The sequence below is a fragment of the Papaver somniferum genome, chromosome 3, assembly GCF_003573695.1.
Source record: "Papaver somniferum cultivar HN1 chromosome 3, ASM357369v1, whole genome shotgun sequence".
Classification (NCBI taxonomy): Eukaryota; Viridiplantae; Streptophyta; class Magnoliopsida; order Ranunculales; family Papaveraceae; genus Papaver; species Papaver somniferum.
The window spans coordinates 218,310,658-218,330,161 of NC_039360.1; the positions used below are offsets into that span (position 1 = coordinate 218,310,658).

The 19,504-nt window shown below is 38.1% G+C and overlaps 4 protein-coding genes across 7 annotated transcripts; 1 reads left to right on the forward strand and 3 right to left on the reverse strand.

Moving 5' to 3' along the window:
• The first annotated feature begins 962 nt into the window (after window positions 1-962).
• Window positions 963-5,102, forward strand: LOC113358686 (TBC1 domain family member 5 homolog B-like). The gene is made up of 5 exons (XM_026602318.1): window positions 963-1,673; window positions 2,026-2,126; window positions 2,310-2,486; window positions 2,607-4,498; window positions 4,759-5,102. The coding sequence occupies exons 1-5, from the start codon at window positions 1,471-1,473 to the stop codon at window positions 4,888-4,890; spliced, it is 2,505 nt and encodes an 834-aa protein (XP_026458103.1). The 5' UTR covers window positions 963-1,470; the 3' UTR covers window positions 4,891-5,102.
• A 1,331-nt stretch (window positions 5,103-6,433) lies between these two features.
• LOC113358687 (7-dehydrocholesterol reductase-like) lies at window positions 6,434-11,162 on the reverse strand. Its single transcript, XM_026602319.1, has 13 exons — window positions 11,006-11,162; window positions 10,050-10,272; window positions 9,598-9,653; window positions 9,404-9,506; window positions 9,227-9,292; window positions 8,611-8,724; window positions 8,270-8,396; window positions 7,891-7,991; window positions 7,656-7,781; window positions 7,461-7,525; window positions 7,163-7,244; window positions 6,992-7,074; window positions 6,434-6,722 (listed from the first exon to the last, which is right to left on the reverse strand). Exons 1-13 carry the CDS (start codon window positions 11,095-11,097, stop codon window positions 6,656-6,658), a joined length of 1,305 nt encoding a protein of 434 aa, XP_026458104.1. The 5' UTR covers window positions 11,098-11,162; the 3' UTR covers window positions 6,434-6,655.
• Window positions 11,163-11,518: 356 nt separating this feature from the next.
• On the reverse strand, window positions 11,519-14,581 carry LOC113358688. The gene is made up of 5 exons (XM_026602320.1): window positions 14,421-14,581; window positions 13,720-13,934; window positions 13,150-13,377; window positions 12,805-12,947; window positions 11,519-11,935 (listed from the first exon to the last, which is right to left on the reverse strand). Exons 1-5 carry the CDS (start codon window positions 14,526-14,528, stop codon window positions 11,754-11,756), a joined length of 876 nt encoding a protein of 291 aa, XP_026458105.1. The 5' UTR covers window positions 14,529-14,581; the 3' UTR covers window positions 11,519-11,753.
• Window positions 14,582-14,859: 278 nt separating this feature from the next.
• On the reverse strand, window positions 14,860-17,256 carry LOC113358689 (F-box/LRR-repeat protein At4g14103-like). 4 transcript variants are annotated; one of them, XM_026602324.1, is made up of 5 exons: window positions 17,165-17,256; window positions 16,688-16,975; window positions 16,018-16,447; window positions 15,756-15,905; window positions 14,860-15,609 (listed from the first exon to the last, which is right to left on the reverse strand). In XM_026602324.1, the coding sequence occupies exons 2-5, from the start codon at window positions 16,954-16,956 to the stop codon at window positions 15,139-15,141; spliced, it is 1,320 nt and encodes a 439-aa protein (XP_026458109.1). In that variant the 5' UTR covers window positions 16,957-16,975; window positions 17,165-17,256; the 3' UTR covers window positions 14,860-15,138. The 4 variants fall into 4 exon arrangements, with proteins under 4 accessions (XP_026458109.1, XP_026458108.1, XP_026458106.1 ...); XM_026602323.1 differs by having other exon boundaries at window positions 16,018-16,148; window positions 16,254-16,975; XM_026602321.1 differs by having other exon boundaries at window positions 16,018-16,975.
• Between the last annotated feature and the right edge of the window lie 2,248 nt (window positions 17,257-19,504).

Below are 19,504 nucleotides of genomic sequence, written 5' to 3' on the forward strand. Positions count from 1 at the left end.
AAGACCGAAAGCAAGATGAAAGATAAAATCGATTTCATCTCATGCATTCAAAAAAAAAATCAAAAACACATAATTGAAGTAACAAACAAAATCGAAAGAAAGATTTGATTGAAATCTTAGTCTCTAACCTGAGACCAAAATCTGATGAACGAACGATTGAATCCAAGAAATCGCCTCAAAATATCTCTCTGTCTCCCTCCTGATTTGAATCTGAGATCTAAAAATTAAAAACCCATTCTTATTCATGTGTGCTCATAGGGAAGGGTGATTATGATAACATATTAGTTTGGATTACGAGTTTGGACTAACTCGTTAAAAATTTGGACCAAACTGTTTACACGGGTTTTTTTTGGACTAGGGAGTACTAGGCCTGAGGATGCTGGACTAAAGTGTCTAAAGCCCACTAACTTTGGGACTAAGCGTCAATTTCGACATATATATACACGCTGTTATAGCTCATCTTGCTAGGCTTCCAAACTAGATTCTTGTAATAATACTCTATATCCAATAATAAATAAATAAATTAAAAACTAAAAAAAATCAATAATAATAATAAATAATATTCTTGTCAACGGGGACCTAGCTCAGCTGATCATCCTCGTTCCCCAAAGTTTCATGCGTTCCAGGAGGTCCCAGGAGCGAGCTCTCAAAGGCGTAATATTGTAGAAATTAACATGGAAGGTAGAGTTAGTTTGCCCCCTTTATGACACAATTTCAGCCCCCATCTGTTTCGGCTCCTTCAGCACAACAACCTGTTCAATTAATGCAGTAGTATGTCGTTGGAGTTTAGCTTGTTAGGCTTCAAAAATGTAATACTTTTTATCCAATAAATAATAATATTTTTTAATTAATAAAATAAAATAAAATCAGTAATTAATTAGGGGTAATTTGGTCATTATAAAATGAAGCCGGGTAGTTTAACTGTATACAACTCTTTCTCTCTCATATTAATCTCAGGGGGGCCGTGGTGACTCTCTCTCTCATTTCATCAACAGGATTTTCTAGAGAGAGAAAAAAAAAGGAGGGTTTGAGTAAGTTAATGGTGGTGAAGAAATAAGAAGAAGAAGACAGCTCAATTCCCCTTATAATTCCAACTACATACTTTTTCTCTTCTCCTCTGTATTCTTCTTCTTCTCCCTTCTCCAAAGAAACAAAATTCTGATTCTCTTCCTCCTCTTTCTCTCTCTAAATCAAAGAGAGAGACATGATCATTAGATTTAGTCTCTCATATTTCAACCCTAAATTCCGCCATTTTATCCTTCCCTTCCTGTAATTTAGCCCCATTTTTTTCTCCTCATCCCTCCCTCTAATTCCTCCTATATTGATTAAATTTTGATCCGTTGAAACCCTTCATTTATTTCATCTTAATTGCCTCAAAAGATTTCATCTTTTTAAGAATTACATATATTTTTTTTCCTTCAGAACTTGTAGGAGAAAAATCAAGGGTTTTGGGTGTTTGAAAGGAGAAAGATGATATCTGGAGCTCAAATTGAGTCTCAGATTTCTGATCCTTCTCCTTTAGTTGTTGATTTTCAAGGACCTGAACAACAAGCTCGTGCTGATTCTAGATTCTCTGATCTTAGAGGTGTTCAATGGCGTGTCAATTTAGGGGTGTTGCCTTCTTCTACTTCTATTGATGTTCTTCGACGCGTTACTGCTGATTGCCGCAGAAGGTACTCTTTTACATAGCTGTTTTTCATTGGAAAGGAACAAAATTTTCTAGCTTGATGTTGTTGAACTGTTAGAATTTTGATTGTCATGGCTGCTACCGTGTGTTTGTAGTTTTGATCAGTAGAATTGCATCAGGGGATAACTTTATGAGTATATGTTTTAAGGCGCTAGATGGAGCACGCCTTTCGAAAGGATGACTATTATCACTGTTATTTTCATTTAGGCACCTGAGTTTCCTGCAGAGATAGTGTTGTAAGATAAAAGAGGTTTTACATGTCTTGGTAAAAAAAATGGTAGTGTGATTTAACAATCATTGATCTTGTTATTTACCCTTTGTTGTTAATGTTTCTGCAGATATGCTGGTTTGAGAAGACGCCTTTTGGTTGATCCACTTCCCAAAGAGGCTAGTAGCTCTCCCAATCTTGTTATGGACAACCCGTTATCGCAAAACCCAGGTACCTTTACTTGTATTTGTTATTTATCTGTCCTTTGGAAGTTCGCTACTGGCGTCGGTCAAGCACTTGCTATATCTAGACTGTCAAAAATGTTAATCAACCCAGAATTGAGACTATAATGATCTTTACGCTTTGCATTGGATTCTTTCCTTTCCAAACTAATCCCGTGACTGGATATTTCAGATAGTATGTGGGGTCGCTTTTTCCGGAATGCAGAGCTAGAGAAAATGGTTGACCAGGATTTATCACGTTTATATCCAGAAGATGGAAGTTACTTCCAAACTCCATCATGTCAAGGCATGCTAAGAAGGATTCTGCTATTATGGTGCATTAGACATCCAGAATATGGATATGGACAAGGCAAGCTACCTTAGTATATTACTTTACATTAATCTTTCATTTGGTTTACCTTCATCTTGTTTTATTCTCTGTTAGTTTGATTAACCCTCTCTATTTTATTCTTTTTGTCTTTTGTTACAGGTATGCATGAATTGTTGGCTCCTTTGTTGTACGTTCTTCATATTGATGTCGAACGTCTGTACTCCATAAGAAAGCTCCACGAAGACCATTTTACCGACAAGTTTGATGATTTGTCCTTTCCTGCCAGCGATTTGGTTGGTAACTACAAATCCTTAAATTGGTCAACAGGGTTTGATGACGAGAGCAGCTTCCAAGGAAGTGAAGCCAAAGTTTGCAGTCTTGATGAACTTGATCCTGAGTTACAAACCATTGTGTTGCTTAGCGATGCTTATGGGGCTGAAGGAGAGCTGGGTATTCTCCTGTCTGAGAGATTCATGGAACACGATGCCTATTGCATGTTTGAAGCCTTAATGGGTAGGACACATGGTGCTGTTGCCATGGCAGACTATTTTTCTCCCACCCCTGCAGTCGGATCCCACACAGGTTTACCTCCTGTGATCGAGGCATCTTCAGCATTATACCATCTGCTTTCGCTTGTTGATTCCTCTCTCCACAGTCACCTAGTGGAGCTTGGTGTTGAACCCCAGTATTTTGCTCTCCGTTGGTTGCGTGTGTTATTTGGTCGGGAATTTATGCTTGAAGACCTTTTAGTCGTTTGGGATGAGATATTTGCAGCCCTGAATGATAAATCGGTCTGCATTACAGAAAGTGATTTCGTGTACAACTTTGCTGTCCTATGTTCTCCCCGTGGGGCATTCATATCTGCTATGGCTGTCTCAATGCTGTTGCACCTGAGATCATCTTTGCTTGCAACCGAGAATGCAACTTCATGTCTTCAAAGATTATTGAATTTTCCTGGAAACATAAATGTGAAGAAGCTGATAGCAAAGGCTAAGTCTTTGCAAGCTCTAGCTCTTGACAAAAATATTCATTCCCAAGCTCCTGCTATGGGTAGGGTTTCTGACAGGAGTAAATCCCCAGCTGCCAGGGTTCATCTTCTTCCTTCTGGGTCAGAATCTCCAAGAACTCCATTGAGTTTGCTAGCTGATAGTTACTGGGAGGAGAAGTGGAGAGTACTGCACAAGGATGAAGAGTCCAAGCAAGGAGGTTCAGGTAAAAAGGTTTCAACAGGAAAAAAAGGTTTATCAGAAAGAATAAAATCAACCCTTACCAGGACAGAATCTGAGCCGGTTCCCCACAAGATCGACATCGGGAAAAAAGACTCGAGATCAGCCGTTAGGCGAAGGTTGTTGGAAGATTTGACTCAAGAAGACGGGTCAAAGGAAGATTTGGATAAGGTAGGAGGTGGGTTCCTAGATCGAAAGGATCCCTTTGCAGACCAAAACGAACATGAGAAAAATTTCAGCTGCGATGCAACGGAGACGTGTTTGAGTGGACATACTGGCAGCGAAGAGAGCTCCTTTATTTATTCTGCTCATTCAAGTCCTTTCATTGATCGTGAGCACGAATCAGAGAAAAGCAGTGTTGCTTCAAATTCAGCAAATGATCAAGATAATGATTCAGAAAAAATCAGTGTTTGCTCTAGATTATCTGTTGATGAAAATGACAACGAATCCAAGAACGCAGAGTCATGTACATCCATGCCTGATGAACAACCTCTTCCGGGTTCCGTTCCCAGTGATGATGCTTTGGAGAGATCTGGGCCGATCTCTAATGGTTTAGGGAAACAGGATGACGGGTTGAAGGATCGGAAAATACTATCTGGCAAATTTCAGTGGCTTTGGAAGTTTGGTCGGAATAGCAACGAACAGACCTCCGAGAAGGTGGGAGATAGCGGGCCATTAAAATCCTTACCTGTGGTAAATAAGCAACAGGACGTCTCAGCCTCATCAACAGCTGGTGGATCTGGTACATTACCAGCGGACGCAGCAGACAAGAATGTGATGGGTAGTTTGAGGAACCTTGGGCAGTCTATGCTCGAAAATATTCAGGTTTGTTAGACTATCGTATATTGCTATGGATTTCAATCTGCTCTTACTTTCTTCGTTGACACCTTAATTTCTCCTTGTTAGCTCTTTCTTGATGTGTATTTCCAGTGTCAATGCTAGCTAACACAAATATCAGTCGTATTGTCATATCAATAACGAAATACTTAGAAAGAACACTGTGTGATTGAAAAACTATTTAGCTCTAATTATGCCTCTGAGACTTGTGTGATTTTTCTTATAATAATTGGTTTTCTGTGATTCAGTTGATTGAATCAGTGTTTGAGCAAGATCGGGGTCAGGTGGCCAAAAACGTTCTGTTGGGGAAAGGCCAAGTTACAGCAGTGACAGCCTTGAAGGAGCTTAGGAAAATTAGCAACCTTTTGTCTGAAATGTGAGGTTGAGAGTCTTTTTGCAACATTTTTGTATGTATATTTTTGTAATTACTATTCTTGAAGGCCACAAATAAAAGTGAGCTATTGAGCTTGCTTTGTGTCTTCCATTGCTTTTCAAGTTACAAAATTTAGTTTTGAGAGAGCTTTGTCAGACTTGTATATATGGATGTGATGATGATGATTCAATAAATTGGTTATTTATCTTTTTCCGCAGATGACTTTTCTTTGTTATGGTGTTGTGTAGATGGTGTCCCGTTTATATCTTGTAGTTTCAAAGTTTCACATTTAAACTCTGTTATCTGAACTGGCATTGGATATCTATATTGACTTGTGTACCAGGATGCTAATGTATTAGCTTCGCACAGGCCGTAACCTTTCTTGTACCTAGCTGGCAGTTGCAAGCTTAAACCAGGGAGGATTAACGCAATTGACATTGCCCTTTATTATAGAATAGATAGAAATTTAAGTAATTTATTGTAAGCTTTTTCAAAGAGCAGAAAACCAGATTTGATGCGTCATCTCCATGATATTAATCCTGAAATTTGGTATGCTAATTTTACTGGTGCAACACACTGCAAAATTTGGTTTCCGCTTCAATCTTTTTGAGTTGAGACAAGATTAGGAAACACGTACTAGAGTTGTAATTTTGAAACGCGTTTCCATATCTTGTGCTCTTCAAACTTCTATATAAATCATAGGGGGTTAGTCCAGAGAAGATATTCGTCTTTGTATCTTTAAGGTGAGATAGCATCAGAAGCAAAAACTAGGTTTCGCGTGTCTGATTGATCAAGAAAGTCTGTGATTGATTGATTTTGTTTTTGTATTTGGGAATTGCTTAACATGGATGTGTACGATGATGAATTGCTTAAGATGGATGAGGATTATGACTGCTTGATGTCCTACGATGAATTTTCAGAGTCGGCAGTATGGAGTGGTGAGTTTCCGGAATTGGACGGCTCTGGTTGGAGTTTCTCGGATTGGGCCAATGAAGTGGAATGCATATTCGATGAAAGGAAGGTAACAAGTGATGCAATGCGAGTTGGAATAGCAGTTGATAGGTTCAGATCGTCAGCCTTGTCATGGTGGGGGAAGTCTTGGAACAGCACGAGAAGAAATGAATGTCTGCTTTGGGTCATGTACCGGAGATTTATGCCTCCCAGATATGTATAGATCCTGAAAAATTTCATGTATTTTTTTTTTTATATTCTTGTTTGATGTAAGAAGCTGTAATAAACTATTTGCTGTTTTTACCACTTGGATGTCAAAGTTCAGAATTTACTTGCAGCTTTGTGTACCAGTGCAAATTTTATCCATCTGATGTTGTCTGAGTCTCTATTGATCGAGTCTAGTTTGAGTAATGGCATTCATGATCACTTCATTTGATGTTGAATCACTTCTGTTGGAGGGTTCTTCAGACACATACTTTCAGTTCATAAGACTATGTAAATACACAATGCCCAATCAAGCTTCCAAATTCCCACAACTGTCTCTATCAGCTTAAACCAGACTTGGACAACGAAATAAAAACCTGCGACAACTCTCGGTCTTGGCGGCAACACAACACTTATCTATCATTGGATTGCATAATATTCCTTGAACTTAGTTTCATACAGACCTGGTGGCTCTTATGGGATTCATCCCTGACCCATCACATATTTTACAAATAACAGAAAAGCTCAAATGAAAAAAGGTCCTTCAAATAATAACATTCTGAAATCTAACTGTTTTAACTCTAGTCATTGTACAGTACATTAAAATGGAGCAATTCTTAGTGGATTCCTGGTACAACCCTGAAAGGCACTTTCTGACAGTAAAGCTTCCAGTATTTGCCGTACCTGTTTACAGGAGTAGTAATTATTAGTACCTCATTTCGAAGAAAAAAAACACATAGTGAAATCACAGATGCAAAAGACAAACTCGACAGGTTATTACTTCAAGTATATTAAAAAATGCACTCGAGGTTGATTAAGTCAATTTTGTTTAGAGTTCAGCAATTGAAATTTTGTGGGCATGTTTTTGTTACTTCCTGCCAGACTTTGTTTTGTTTAAACCTTAATATGATAGGATGATTATGTATAAGAAAAAAGATGAATTTATTGCATACTTGGATCTGCATCGGTCATCATCCCTCTTGGCACGGTCGAAGAGAAGGATTGTCAGAAACACCACATAGAAGTAGGGTAGACACTGGAGAAGATCGTCAGCATACAAAATGTTAGATACTTTATAAATGTAGATGTTTTTCAAGCACTGCCGATTAAAGGGAGAATCTTACATGGGTAAAAAGAGCTGGCACAGTCCAAAAGAAAGCAGATAATATTTCTGGCACGTAGTGGAAGTGACGTGCTAAACCCCACCTGCGCAGCAATATATGATGTTAAGAAGAATCTGGTGAAAGATCAATACTAACTACAAAATTACGACCAACATACTGAGCAGCTAAATGATTTCATATCGAAGTACCAAGCAAAAGAATAACTCCGGCGAAATAGATAACTGCAAATACATATCGAAGTACCAAGCACGTTCAAATAATTTTTGTGAAGTATCAAATAAAAGAAAAGAGAACTTACCATCCTGAGGTTAAAAGAAGGCTAGTTTTGGTTTCCCCCTTGCTAGTTTGATAGGAGGCCACAATCTGCAGAAATATTAAGTTATATCGAGGCTTCTAAACTTATAAACAGCCTGCTTCCAGGATAACTGTTGCGTAGACAAAAGAATAACTGCAGCGAAATAGATAACATGGGAGCAATAACAATGTGGAATACCTTTGATGGAGCTCTCCCCCACACCAAGCACTTTCCATTTGTTTTGCGGAATTCTTGTCTTTGCCTGTCGCAGTCGTAGTTGATGTATACACACAGAACACCAGCAGCTAAGATAAGAAGTGCTGTCTGGAAGCAATTGGTCAAGGTTAGGATCACAAAATAGCACTTGTACTACTCAGAGAGACTTCGTTTAGGAACAAGGACGGTGCATGGATAATGTGCACTAGTTACTTACCTGAGTACCAAGATTCACTGGATGGTTGACTAGGTACATTCCAGGTGAGGTATAAATTGATGGAACCCAGACCAAGCATCCCCAGCAAATATAAAACCCAGCTGTAGAAATCAAAGAAGAAGATTTGAGGCAACTGAAATTCTTAAAACTACAAACCCAGACGATTGTAAGGATTTAAATGCCTCTTTTGCAGATAGATCTTGAGGGAGATATTTCGATTCTTTTTAATAGGGGTCATTGCAAACCGAATGTCGACAAATACAATCTAGTAGGGAAGTCATGTACTTTTGTGGAGATCGCGATTTGTACTCATCTACACCTCCAGGTAGATGGCGCCCAGAACTGCTAAAATTAACAAAAAAGGGTACTTCATTGGTACCTCGATCATGTGCAATGTCCATTGTACTCCAGTATCCAGCTTCCCACCAAAAGAACTTGGTTACGTACACAAGCATCAATACAGTGTTCACAAGCATAGAGTCAGCTACTTTCCCGTTCATTTCATACTGCAATCATTTGTTGAAGTGGTGGAATTGTTAACAAGAGAATACGTGACAGCAAATCAAGAAAGGGACTATCTGAATTAACAACATCCTGCCTATTTTATGAACTGTCTTGTTTCACCTACAAATGGTATCGCATTATACTAACACACAGGTAAAGGATCTGTTGCGCTCTTCCTGAAACTACCCGTTAGATGAGGACGATTAAGCGACTAACCTGCTTGATACAGTAGGTGACAGCAAGAACACCCCAAGACATCATACCGAATCTGCAATTTGTAAAGACCTTAATATCAAAGTATTTCCCAATTCGAGGATATAGCTCCATTCCCTGCATAATAAGGATATGACAAGATATGAGTTCATATTGAAACATATAATTGCGAGACAAAAGAAAACCCAAATACATACATCGTTTACTTCTATGAATATCATAAACACATCAAATGAGTTTATGTTACCATGGCAGGCATAATGCATGTGTTTCCCAAACAAAAAAATTAAAGAAGGCTGCAGCCCCGCATTATCGAGACAGTTCAAATTCCATAAGCTTAACCCAGCATATTATGTGGGATACTTAACGAGCACTGCAAGAATATTTACTGTAGGAAATTGTATCTTTCCTATTTACTTCATAATACGACACAAATATGGGAACACTAAAGATCATAAAGTTGGATCCTGAAAAGCTTCACCAATAGTAAACCTTTTGCATGTATAAAGTATAAACTTCTGCCCATGAAAGGAAAGCGGACCAGATGATCAGATTCCGTAAAAGATAACCCAGAGTCTCTAAAGTATAAACTTACTATCCATCAAGTTTAAGAACTCACCCAGTAGAAGTCAATGATAGGATTCCCAGATGATCCGGAGTCGGTAGAGGATGGAGCAATATGACCCTTATAGACAAAGAGAGTAAATTAGAAAGGTGCAACATATACTGTATTAGTAAAGAAGAGAATACTGGCAAAAAAGAAGTAGTTGAGCCCAGTTCAATCCATAACCCTCACTTTTATGTATAGAAGGACGCAAAAGATTAAACTTCCGAAGATGAGTGCTGAGTAAATCTCTCCCAAATGATCATAGACGATTGCAGGGTTGAATATTCCAAACCTGAGTAATAACAATGTCAAGTATAAAGTATTGTTAACTAAACCAAAAAGATACGGAGAAAGCTAAAGTCATTGGCTCATAGATCCCTTACCACCAAAGACCGATGTAGGTGACTAGTGTCACAGCATATGCCAACATACCATTTGCCTACAAGAAACAGGAACAACAAGAAGAGTTTATCAGTAGACTTGCATAAATACAACCTTAGATCATGCCAAAATTAGCAGTAAGGCTAAACGTTTCTAAGTGCCTTCAGTCTTCCAAATACCATCTGTACAAAGAAGAGATCTTACTGAAAAGGTACTTCAAGCTAAGTTTTTAAAACGATTTAGGATTGGTGGTTATCACTGCTCATCAAGACTCACATGCTAACAATAAGATTGCCGATAATCATGACATACATGGTTACTATTATGCTGAAAATCATTTAGCGATAACATGACCCCTCACAAGCAACAAAATGCACTCATATTATATTGAATTCACAGCATATATCCTACAGAACACACAAAAGTAGATTCGATTATTGAAGCATTTGATTACCTTGTACACAGGTACATTCCCTGCGGGAGAGATGGGACCTTCAACTCGTTTTCCAGGAAGAGCAAGTTGAAGTAGAGCCTCAAATGCTGCATAGCAAGCAATAATTTTCCATGCTATGGCAGTAGGTCTTGGCCAAATATCAACAAATCCTTGAAGCCCATTTTGCTTTAAGTAATCAAAAGTTTGAACGACGGATCCATCGGCATGAACCATTGTATACCATCTGCAGCATTATAGGAAATTTAAGACGTAACTTTACTTCAACCAATTCAAGCCATTTAAATATAGCAAACTAGAAAATACAAATGTCAGAGTGAACACTGAACAGCACTCCATTTTCAGCGTCTTTTATTCAGAAACAAAGCTTTCTTCTTTATTTCGACCGAATTACAATCTTATAACCAAAAGATTTACTGACATTCCCACACAGAAATACTACAATTTGTGGATCCGGATGATTCCAGATTCCAAAAACATCATTTTTTGTACATTAAAATTTGTTAATAACAAGATGAATTCAGGCCAACTATATTTCCCCTCAAAACTACACAAACCAAGATCAACTTTAGAAGTTCACAATTCCACAGAAGTGGGTAAATAATTTTCAGCACGAAAAATTGTCAGTCCTTTTAACTCAAATTAACAGAATCACACTGTGGGTTTCATTATTTCTCAAAAACAATCAATACTCCAATCTGAAGATCCAAAATTAAGTCAAATGAATCTAAAACACTACAAAATCATGATCAGATAATTAAACAGAATGTGATGTACGTATAGATAGAAATTGAATGTGAGTCTTTTGTTGATTAACACAAATAAACATACCCCACATCAAAAAAAAACTAAGTCTTTCGAATAGATAAATCAACAAAAACAGAAAATTTTCAAATTTAAATGGAACTTTACTTCAGATGAGTAACAGAATCTGAGATCAGAGATGAATAGAAACTTACAGTAGGATAACAAAAGGAGGACACAGAGATAAAAGGGATAGAACAGAAACATAGGTAACAAGTGGTGCGTGAACCAAATTTGATTCCCTCATTGTTTTCTTCTCCTTCTTCTTGTGTGATGAAGTAATCAAGAAGAAGAAGAACTTTAACTGATGGAGAGTACTACCCACTGAGAGATACCGTTTAAGAATCTTAAGATTATTATTGGGTCAAGATTTACTTTTCATTTGACCCTTGACTTGTCTTTAATTACGTCCACATACCCTAGCGTACTAGACCCTCAGTCTGGGTCAGCAGGGTCCATTTAGCACGGAGTAGTGCAGTCAGTCAACGGGTTGCATTCATAAAATGTGCCCCTCATTTTTTTTCAATTTAGCTTTATCCTGTTCGACAACAATGGTGTATTTTTTTGTTTAAATTGATGATTTCGTTTTCCAGATGGTTGGAATTGATAAAAACAAACCAGCAACTCATAAAAGGATGGGAAAAGTATCCTAGAAGGACAGCATCCAGTGGTCAAGGAACTGGTAAAATAAGACATTATTGAAGTACACAAAATTTTACACAAGATACTTACAGCTTACAAAACCAACAACAACAACGAAGAGATCAAGGAAAAAATTCTGTTAATTCAAGAAAAATGTTTAATTTATCCCTTTCGTTTCCTTCTATTTCATTTCTTGCGGTTTTCCATTTGTTTAGTACACCCATGAGGCTGGTTTCTAATTTGCATATAATAAATTAATCTCTAATCCACATTATGAAATCCTGGGAGTAACGAAGTGATAAATCCTATGACAATCATCTGAATCTCCTTCACAATAACCAACCAGTTGACCCGACCGGCGGGCTCTGGAGGGTTGATGTTTTCGTCATTAGCCGGTGGGTTCACATTTTCTCCAATCACGTTCTCAGCTCCAGGTTGTACCTCTGCAACATTGAATATTTAATTAAATGTTTTTCGTACAGAATTCTGATTTCTAAAGGCTCCATAAATAAAGAATATTCACCACTATTAAGCACGAAAGTGTTTTTTTAATCAATGCACATGCTTTAGCAGGGGCGAATCATGTTTGGATCTCGAGATCTGTTTAGCCTTATCCTACCTCAGTAAGATTAGATGCAAAAATGATCCAATGTTTAACAAGACCATCAAGTTCGGAACAATCAGAAGGGAAAAAAAAAGTTTGTTAACGGACAAAGAGATAGGGTCGGGAACCGTAATTGCTTATACTGCGAAGCACATTTATATGGCAGTGACCCAAGACCAAGAGAAGATTTGCTAATCACATCTGTCGAATAGATCAAAATGATATCTAGAAAATTTTCTTATCCAGATATGACCAAACATTGCTCAACATGATCAAAATTTCAGCCAACTTTTGAAGGGATAATACTGAAGGCTGGACCATAAGGTAGTGAAAAACTGTACAACAACAACCAAGCCTTTAGTCCCAAACAAGTTGGGGTAGGCTAGAAATGAAACCCAGTGTCGAAGATTGAGCTAATCACTCTTTGAAATAAATCTTGTAATTACTAATGTACTAGTCTAGTAGTTTAAATTGAGATGTTGAACCATGATCTTGTTGGAATTTGACCGAACAAGAATAAAAACTGACGGATAATTAGATCAAATAGGAGTCTTGAGATGTTCTAGTTCGATATGGCAACCACTATCTTCAAACCATGGATCAGAAGTTTGGATTCTGTGTTTGGGTCCTAAAATTTGAATATGCATATGAGCATCATGTACGGCTCCTCACAAATGTATGCATAATAAGTACACTGGATAACAGTACCTGGCTGGACAGCATTTTCACCCTCAGCTCTAACAGCAGCAGGAGCATTTTCAGCCCTGACAGCTGGCCTTTGTGGAGGCCCTGCTCTCTGCATGCCTTGAGAAAGCCACCGGATTATTGGTGTTAGTGCTCCAGTTTGATATCTGCAGGTCCATCAAGAATTAGATCACTTAATTTAACTCAATAAACAAAACATAAGGTATAGAATGATATGTTAGCAGATAAATCAGAAAGTGAAAATTTCAATATTGTATCTATGCTAATGCATTCAAAGGTACTAAGATATGAGGTGTTCAACAGAACTCTGCAAGTATAATACGTATAGGTTAACAGAGTCTAACTTACAGATAAACAAGCGCAGCAAAGAAAACAAGAAGAAGAAGTCTTTGTCTTGATCCATCTTGGTTGAACACAAAAATAACAGCTGCCAGCTTCAGTATCAGTAACAAGTCAAGCTGAAACGCAAAGTGAAATCTCCTTACTACAACTGGTCGTTGTGGAGCATGCTGTGGCCTCCCTTCTTGTTGTCCATGTTCTCCAGCTACTGCACCACCCTCTGGAGGACTTGTCCTTCTGATAGCACATATGCAACGTGTCAAGAAATAAAAACAACCATTTGCAAATATTATCTTTCGGTATCTCTAATCTAGCTAAGCAGAGGAAAATTGGACTCAAACAGCATATGAAGAGCAGTCATTGCAGCTAGGGAACTTCATCAAGACCATCTAAATTCATGTCTCTGATAAAAAAAGGCATGAAAAAAGAGCAAGCATAACAAATGATAGTGGACGAGTACAACTCTATCCAGGTCAAGCAGAGATGGTACTCAAACCATAACTTCAAGGATGACAAAGCAAAGAAATTTACTAGCCTCAGGTACGCAAGCAATAAAGGATTTTCAAGAAAAACACTTACGTGGGAGTACTGTAGGTAAGAGGAATAAGAGTAGTGGGAGGAAAGCCAGCCACTCGACCCATAGAATGATGAACAGGCACAGCATAAATTCCAGCCCCATTGTTTACGTGCTCTTGATTCTGTAAAGGGATATACCCAGGTACAATTGCAGGATACATGATAGGAAACATCTGAAAATCTCCATTAAAAGTTGGGAACCCAGAAAATTGTGGCACCTGCAATCCCAAAAGAAAGCATTATTTACAAAGAACTACAAACATAACTACGACATTACAAGCAACTGAGCCATGAAAAGAGAAGCATCAACAACATAATTGCTAACACATTCCTAACTTTCTACTAAAACTCAACGCGATCACATCAAATTATCACCTACAAATGATCTTTCATAGACAAAGTAAGCCTCTTCATCCCATTATCAATGTTTTTCCTCAAAAAAGCTCGAACTTTCAAATTCATTTACCAGAGATTTTACCCCCAGTTATCTATCCTGATTTAGGCCTTTCCTATAACTCCACTTCTATGCCCTAAACTGACAAATTAGAAAAACCCAGTTCAGGAAAAACTCCACAAACACAGACTATCATAGGAACATAAAACCCTCATCAAAACCCTGAATTTGGACTTGTAGACCACCAAAAAAAATACTTAAATTTGAGCAATTATATAAGTGGAATTTGGGGAATTTCAATTAGTTATACCTGTTGAGGAGGTTGTTTAGAAATACTTTCTTTAGGAGATTTCGGCAGCGATGATATTGACGATGGTGTTGGTGGATTTGCAGTGAGGGTTTCTGAATCTTCCGCCATTAGAGACACTCTGTCTGATCTGAAATCTGATTTCTGAAAAAAAGAAGAAAAAAAATTGTTCTGGAGAAAAATTGAATCTATTTAATAATATAGACTGCCTGACCAGAGTAGAAGTCTAGTTGGACGGTGACGGACACAGAAACTTGACACGATTTCCACCAGTGATTTTCTACCACGTGGAAATGAAATAGGACGCGGCACGGCCACGTAGCAATGAACAGAAACCCAATTTTATGTGTATTCGGAGGGTAAAATACTAGTCATCTCCTGGTGCTAAGTATCTCGGTATGGCTAATTCTGCTCTTGTTTGCTATATGAATACACTGCAGCGGAACTGAATTAGCCGTCATGCGCGAGGGCGCCCGGTAGTCCATTGGTGAATCTGGATATTAATGTATACATTCACAATAGTTGCTGCAATAATGTTAAATTGTCTCGCCATTAATTGATATGCAAACATTAAACCCATCTAAAATGAGAATCAGATCAAAAACTAAGGAGCCAGAAAGATTAGCCTAATAAATATTACAGTATAATGCAGATAAAAAGCAGCTTTGAGTCCATTTGTGTAATGCAGACTAAATACTTTGCTGAAACCGTTAGTGTCCATCTAGTCGTTGTCCTTGTCGTCGGCTAACAATGCTTGGTCAAGTTTGCTTACCAGCCAAGAGGGCAGTTTAAACACGCAACTTGTTGAGGCTCTCGGAAGACTTAGTATCTCTACCATAAGTTCAACTTCTCTCCTCGTGTTAAAAAGGAACTTATCGCAAGTGGAAATTGACATGGCTTGCAAAGCTTTTGCATTCTTCAAAATTAGTTTCAACCATCTAATCTCCATTGGGATCCCACTGAACTCCAAAAAGTAAACCGATTTAAGGTGTAGAAATAAGCATTCGGGATCAGCTGTCACTACGTCGAGTGTCCAATCATCATTTTCGCTGCCATGGTTGTCTTCACCTTCGGAAGCATCAGAATCACTGCCTGCAACGTCATCTTCGCTATCATGGTTGTCTTCGCCCTCAGCAGCATCAGCGTCACTGCCTGCAACATAATCTTCTTCTTCGTCATCACTAGGCAGCGGCTGGATTGAAATTGAAAAGGATAAGACAGATATCAAAAGTAATTACTACACATAATTGGTTAACAAATCTATCCCAGGTCTTCTCATATTATTTATCTATTTAAATGACGGAATGCGTGCAAAACTGAAAGTTCTAGAGAACTTGCCCCGTAAAATATAAGTGACTCCAGATTAGGTGTTGCTTTGAGCAAAGCAACTAGTGCTTTATCAGCGGTTACTTCCTCATATACGATCAAATCCTTGGTATTGTGAAACGTAGGCAGCTTTTCTAACAGATCTTCTGCAAAGGAGAGAGCCTGTTCGTGACAAGGCAATAGCAAAAAAATAAATAAGTTTCAATGAGTTAGATTAAACATAGAAGAAATAAAAAAGCAGAAACTACTCAAATTTAGCAGCAGGTAAGAATACCTGTAAGGTATCACCGGAAACACTTAGACGTTTTACATTCACAAGGGCTCGAAGAAACTGACTTATAGCAGCACCATGATCAATCCTTTGCTCCCTTGTTGCAACATATGGTTTAAAGCGAAACTGGACGACTGCTCTAAGTAATAACGGAAAGGTAGTCAGAACATACTCCTTGGCAATGCTACCATTGTAATAAAAAGTCTCCAGATTTGGGGCATCAACTTTGAGAGTACAACCTCGTAACCCATCATCCTCTCCACGTGGCAACCATTCGTCCTCCCAATTATCAATCTTAAAGTGTTTCAGTGCAGGGGTTGAAATGCAGAAACTTGGAATACCGAACCAAGTGCAATGTTCCATACTGAAATCTTCAAGGACCGGGCAATTGGAAAAGAGCTTCTCATTCCAGTATTCATTACTAAAGGCGACTCTGTCGAGTTCAAGGCACTTGAGTTTTGGAAAAGAGATATAATTTGGAAAGCAGACACTAGGGACTACATTTAGCTTCAAGGAAATCAGCGATTCACAAGTAAAAAGAGAGCGGGTAATAATCATGGGTTCGTTCTGGATTAAACGTAGAGTGACTTGTTGAACATTACTCCTTACAGCATTAAAAATCCATGAATTGACTCGATATTCATTCAAATTGTTATACCAAGTGATAGCAAACCTTTGTATATTTGCCCCGCTATGCCGACGATGCAATGTTCCATCTACAAAATCCATGAACTTATTGGTCTCCGAAGAAGTAGGTCTGATACATACCCAGTCTTGAAAATCAAGGATGGGGACAGTGATCCAAATGTAACTCCATCTTTTAGACAACACGCTAGTTTGAGCAACATGCTTGATGTTCAGAAAGGAGAGGATATGATGAATAAGTGAGTCGGGTAAGTTGCTGATCCAATCAACTCCCTCCTCCCCCTTATTCAAATCCATAATCTCTTCTTCCTTATTACTGCTCAATGTAAATAAAATGAAAGCTTAGCAGAGATTATAACTTGCCTAACGCCATTTCAAGTAGTATTTTTACTTTTTCTTCTCAACCCTAACCCTTAAATTGACAAGAACAAGTTTTCAATTGAACTACATTCTTAATGTTAAATAGAGGAAATAAGAGATTGAACGAGGGAGCAGTATAAAATACCTTAACTTCTTCGTCAAATGAACAGTTTGAGTCAGTAGCGAGAGAGACAGAGAATCAGATTGTCAGAGTAAACAGGAGGAGAAGAAATTGAGGGAAATTTAGTTGAGGCAAGGAAGGGCATATAGCGTCATTTGATACCCGATTCATATGCCACGTTCCTGACCAGAATGGATGTCCAGGTGGGATAATGACGTGGTTAGGACCAATATAGTCAATCTCGGATCTCGGGTTGTCTTGGTCGGGACCGAGACACTGGTACAACGAGATTTCGGGGAGATTCTTGGTGAAATTTCGGAATCAATATTTTAAATTTTACACAGATATTGTTATATGTCAAATATTTTGTACAGGCGTGTAAAATGTATTTGTCAAGTATCTCGTATATTTTAAACGCAACCAAGATCAATATAACACAAATTCCCTAAAATAAAATGAACGAACAACAAACGCCAATAGAGTCACACCCACAACGCACCAAAGGTCGAGAAAGTAATGATAGATGATGATCAAAAATTTATTTAACTTTTTTCTACGAAAATACGTGTGTTTCATGTAAAGAGTTGTCTCTTTGATAGGAAACGAACATAGGTAAGAAATAAAATTGTTTTTCTTTAGAAAAAAAAGAAAGTACTCCATTATTTCCTGTCAATTTGAGAACATTGAAGAAGGTCGAGAAAGTACTCCATTTTTTCCTGTCAATCTGTGTTTCATTATTTGAAAGGCCAAAAAGAAATTGTCCTATTGGTTGATTGTCTTGTTCTTACTACTCATCATCATCTATCATTACTTTGCTTTGATACAAACAGTGGATTTAATCGTTAAAAATCTGTATCACTTAAAATTCTTTTCTCCATTTTCTTTTCTCTTTCGATTAATGTAATTACATGTTAATTATGTGTAAAAATCAAGGGTTTCTAATAATGAATATTAGGTCTCTCTTAATGAAAATTATGGTTACTCTCGGCCGATTTTTGACCGATCCAAGCGAAATAAGGACTATCTCGGCGAAATTCTCGTTACAATCTCGTTTCTCCGAGATTATGAAATTCGGCTACTGTGTTAGCGATACCGAGAAAATCGCCGGAATCTCGGCCGAGATGGCCGAGATCGACTACATTAGTTAGGACACAAAAGCTTGACCGGAAAAACAAAACCGAAGAGTGCACCATGTGAGAGGAGTAGTGGGGCCCATTCTTGCCGCTTCATATCCCAATGTCAGCATTGGGTCCATTCGATCCCTCACGGTGCAATCTTTGGTTATTTTTTCGGTGGGTCTAGTATTTCTGAAGCTTGACACGACTTGCATCATTGATGTTTTCCCACGTGGAAGGACGTGGCAAGGCCAAGTAGTGGTGAATAAGAATTTTCAGAATCCAATTTGGTGCATACTGTTTTGAAAGATAGAGTTCGCTTTTAAAGAGTGTTCATTTTGTATTTTCGTTCGATTGTTAAAGTAGTTAACGGATGGTCCCACAATGTTAAATATCTATGCATGTGCATAAAATCTTACTCGGTGAACAACTTCTTACTCGGAGTGTGCATTAAATCTTACTCTTGGACTATCCCCCCTCAAGTTGAAGTGGTTGAACTTTCAGCTTGTCACGCAAAAATTCAAATCTGGCAGCAGAGAGATCTTTGGTGAAGACATCTGCTACAAGAGAGTCAGTAGACACATAGTAAACGCGGAGAACCTTGGATATTTTAAGTTCTCTGATGAAGTGAAAGTCAATGGCTACATGTTTCATTCTACCATGAAGAGTTGGATTAGAAGCAACAGAAATTGAACTTTTGTTGTCACAACCCAGCGTAGGAGAAGAGGAAAGAAACAGATTCAGATCTTTGAGAATCTGACAAACCCAGAGAACTTCAGTTGTAGTATGTGTTATTGATATATATTCAGCCTCTGTTGAGCTTCTAGCAACAATAGGTTGCTTTTTAGAGGACCAAGAAATAGGATTAGGACCAAAAAAGACACAGTGACCACTTGTAGAAGGTCAATCATCTGGATTTCCTGCCCAGTTAGTGTCGGAGTAAGAGGTAATAGCAGTCATGCCTTGTTGTAGAATAATGTTATAATCCCGAGTACGTAGCTTTTAAATACTGTAAAATTCTCTTGGAAGCAACCAAGTGAACAACGCAGAATTACTCATATGTTGACATACTTGGTTAATAATATAGCATATGCCAGGTCTAGTACAGGTAACATACTTAAGAGCACCAACAAGATACTTATAGTTTGAAGCATCAACAAGCAACTCACCATCAAGTATATGTAGTTAGTATGAGAGAGGTACATAGCTGTATCATTCCTCTTAATTTCCGGTCCCAAAAAATAGTGAA

Bases quoted from the DNA above. Each gene is read 5' to 3' on its own strand.
- LOC113358689 (XM_026602321.1), bottom strand. From the start codon at position 16,956: ATGGATTTGAATAAGGGGGAGGAGGGAGTTGATTGGATCAGCAACTTA. The intron at 15,906-16,017 runs GTATTCTTACCT...TGTCACGAACAG, and splicing joins TTTCCGGTGATACCTTACAG to GCTCTCTCCTTTGCAGAAGA. The intron at 15,610-15,755 runs GCAAGTTCTCTA...ATTTCAATCCAG, and splicing joins AGTCACTTATATTTTACGGG to CCGCTGCCTAGTGATGACGA.
- LOC113358687 (XM_026602319.1), bottom strand. From the start codon at position 11,097: ATGAGGGAATCAAATTTGGTTCACGCACCACTTGTTACCTATGTTTCT. The intron at 7,782-7,890 runs GTAAGTAACTAG...AATTGCTTCCAG, and splicing joins CAGTGAATCTTGGTACTCAG to ACAGCACTTCTTATCTTAGC. The intron at 7,526-7,655 runs GTATTCCACATT...ATATTTCTGCAG, and splicing joins GGGGGAGAGCTCCATCAAAG to ATTGTGGCCTCCTATCAAAC.
- LOC113358686 (XM_026602318.1), top strand. From the start codon at position 1,471: ATGATATCTGGAGCTCAAATTGAGTCTCAGATTTCTGATCCTTCTCCT. The intron at 1,674-2,025 runs GTACTCTTTTAC...ATGTTTCTGCAG, and splicing joins ACTGCTGATTGCCGCAGAAG to ATATGCTGGTTTGAGAAGAC. The intron at 4,499-4,758 runs GTTTGTTAGACT...TCTGTGATTCAG, and splicing joins CTATGCTCGAAAATATTCAG to TTGATTGAATCAGTGTTTGA.
- LOC113358688 (XM_026602320.1), bottom strand. From the start codon at position 14,528: ATGGCGGAAGATTCAGAAACCCTCACTGCAAATCCACCAACACCATCG. The intron at 13,378-13,719 runs GTAAGTGTTTTT...ATGTGCTATCAG, and splicing joins CTTACCTACAGTACTCCCAC to AAGGACAAGTCCTCCAGAGG. The intron at 11,936-12,804 runs GTACTGTTATCC...TCAATGTTGCAG, and splicing joins TGAAAATGCTGTCCAGCCAG to AGGTACAACCTGGAGCTGAG.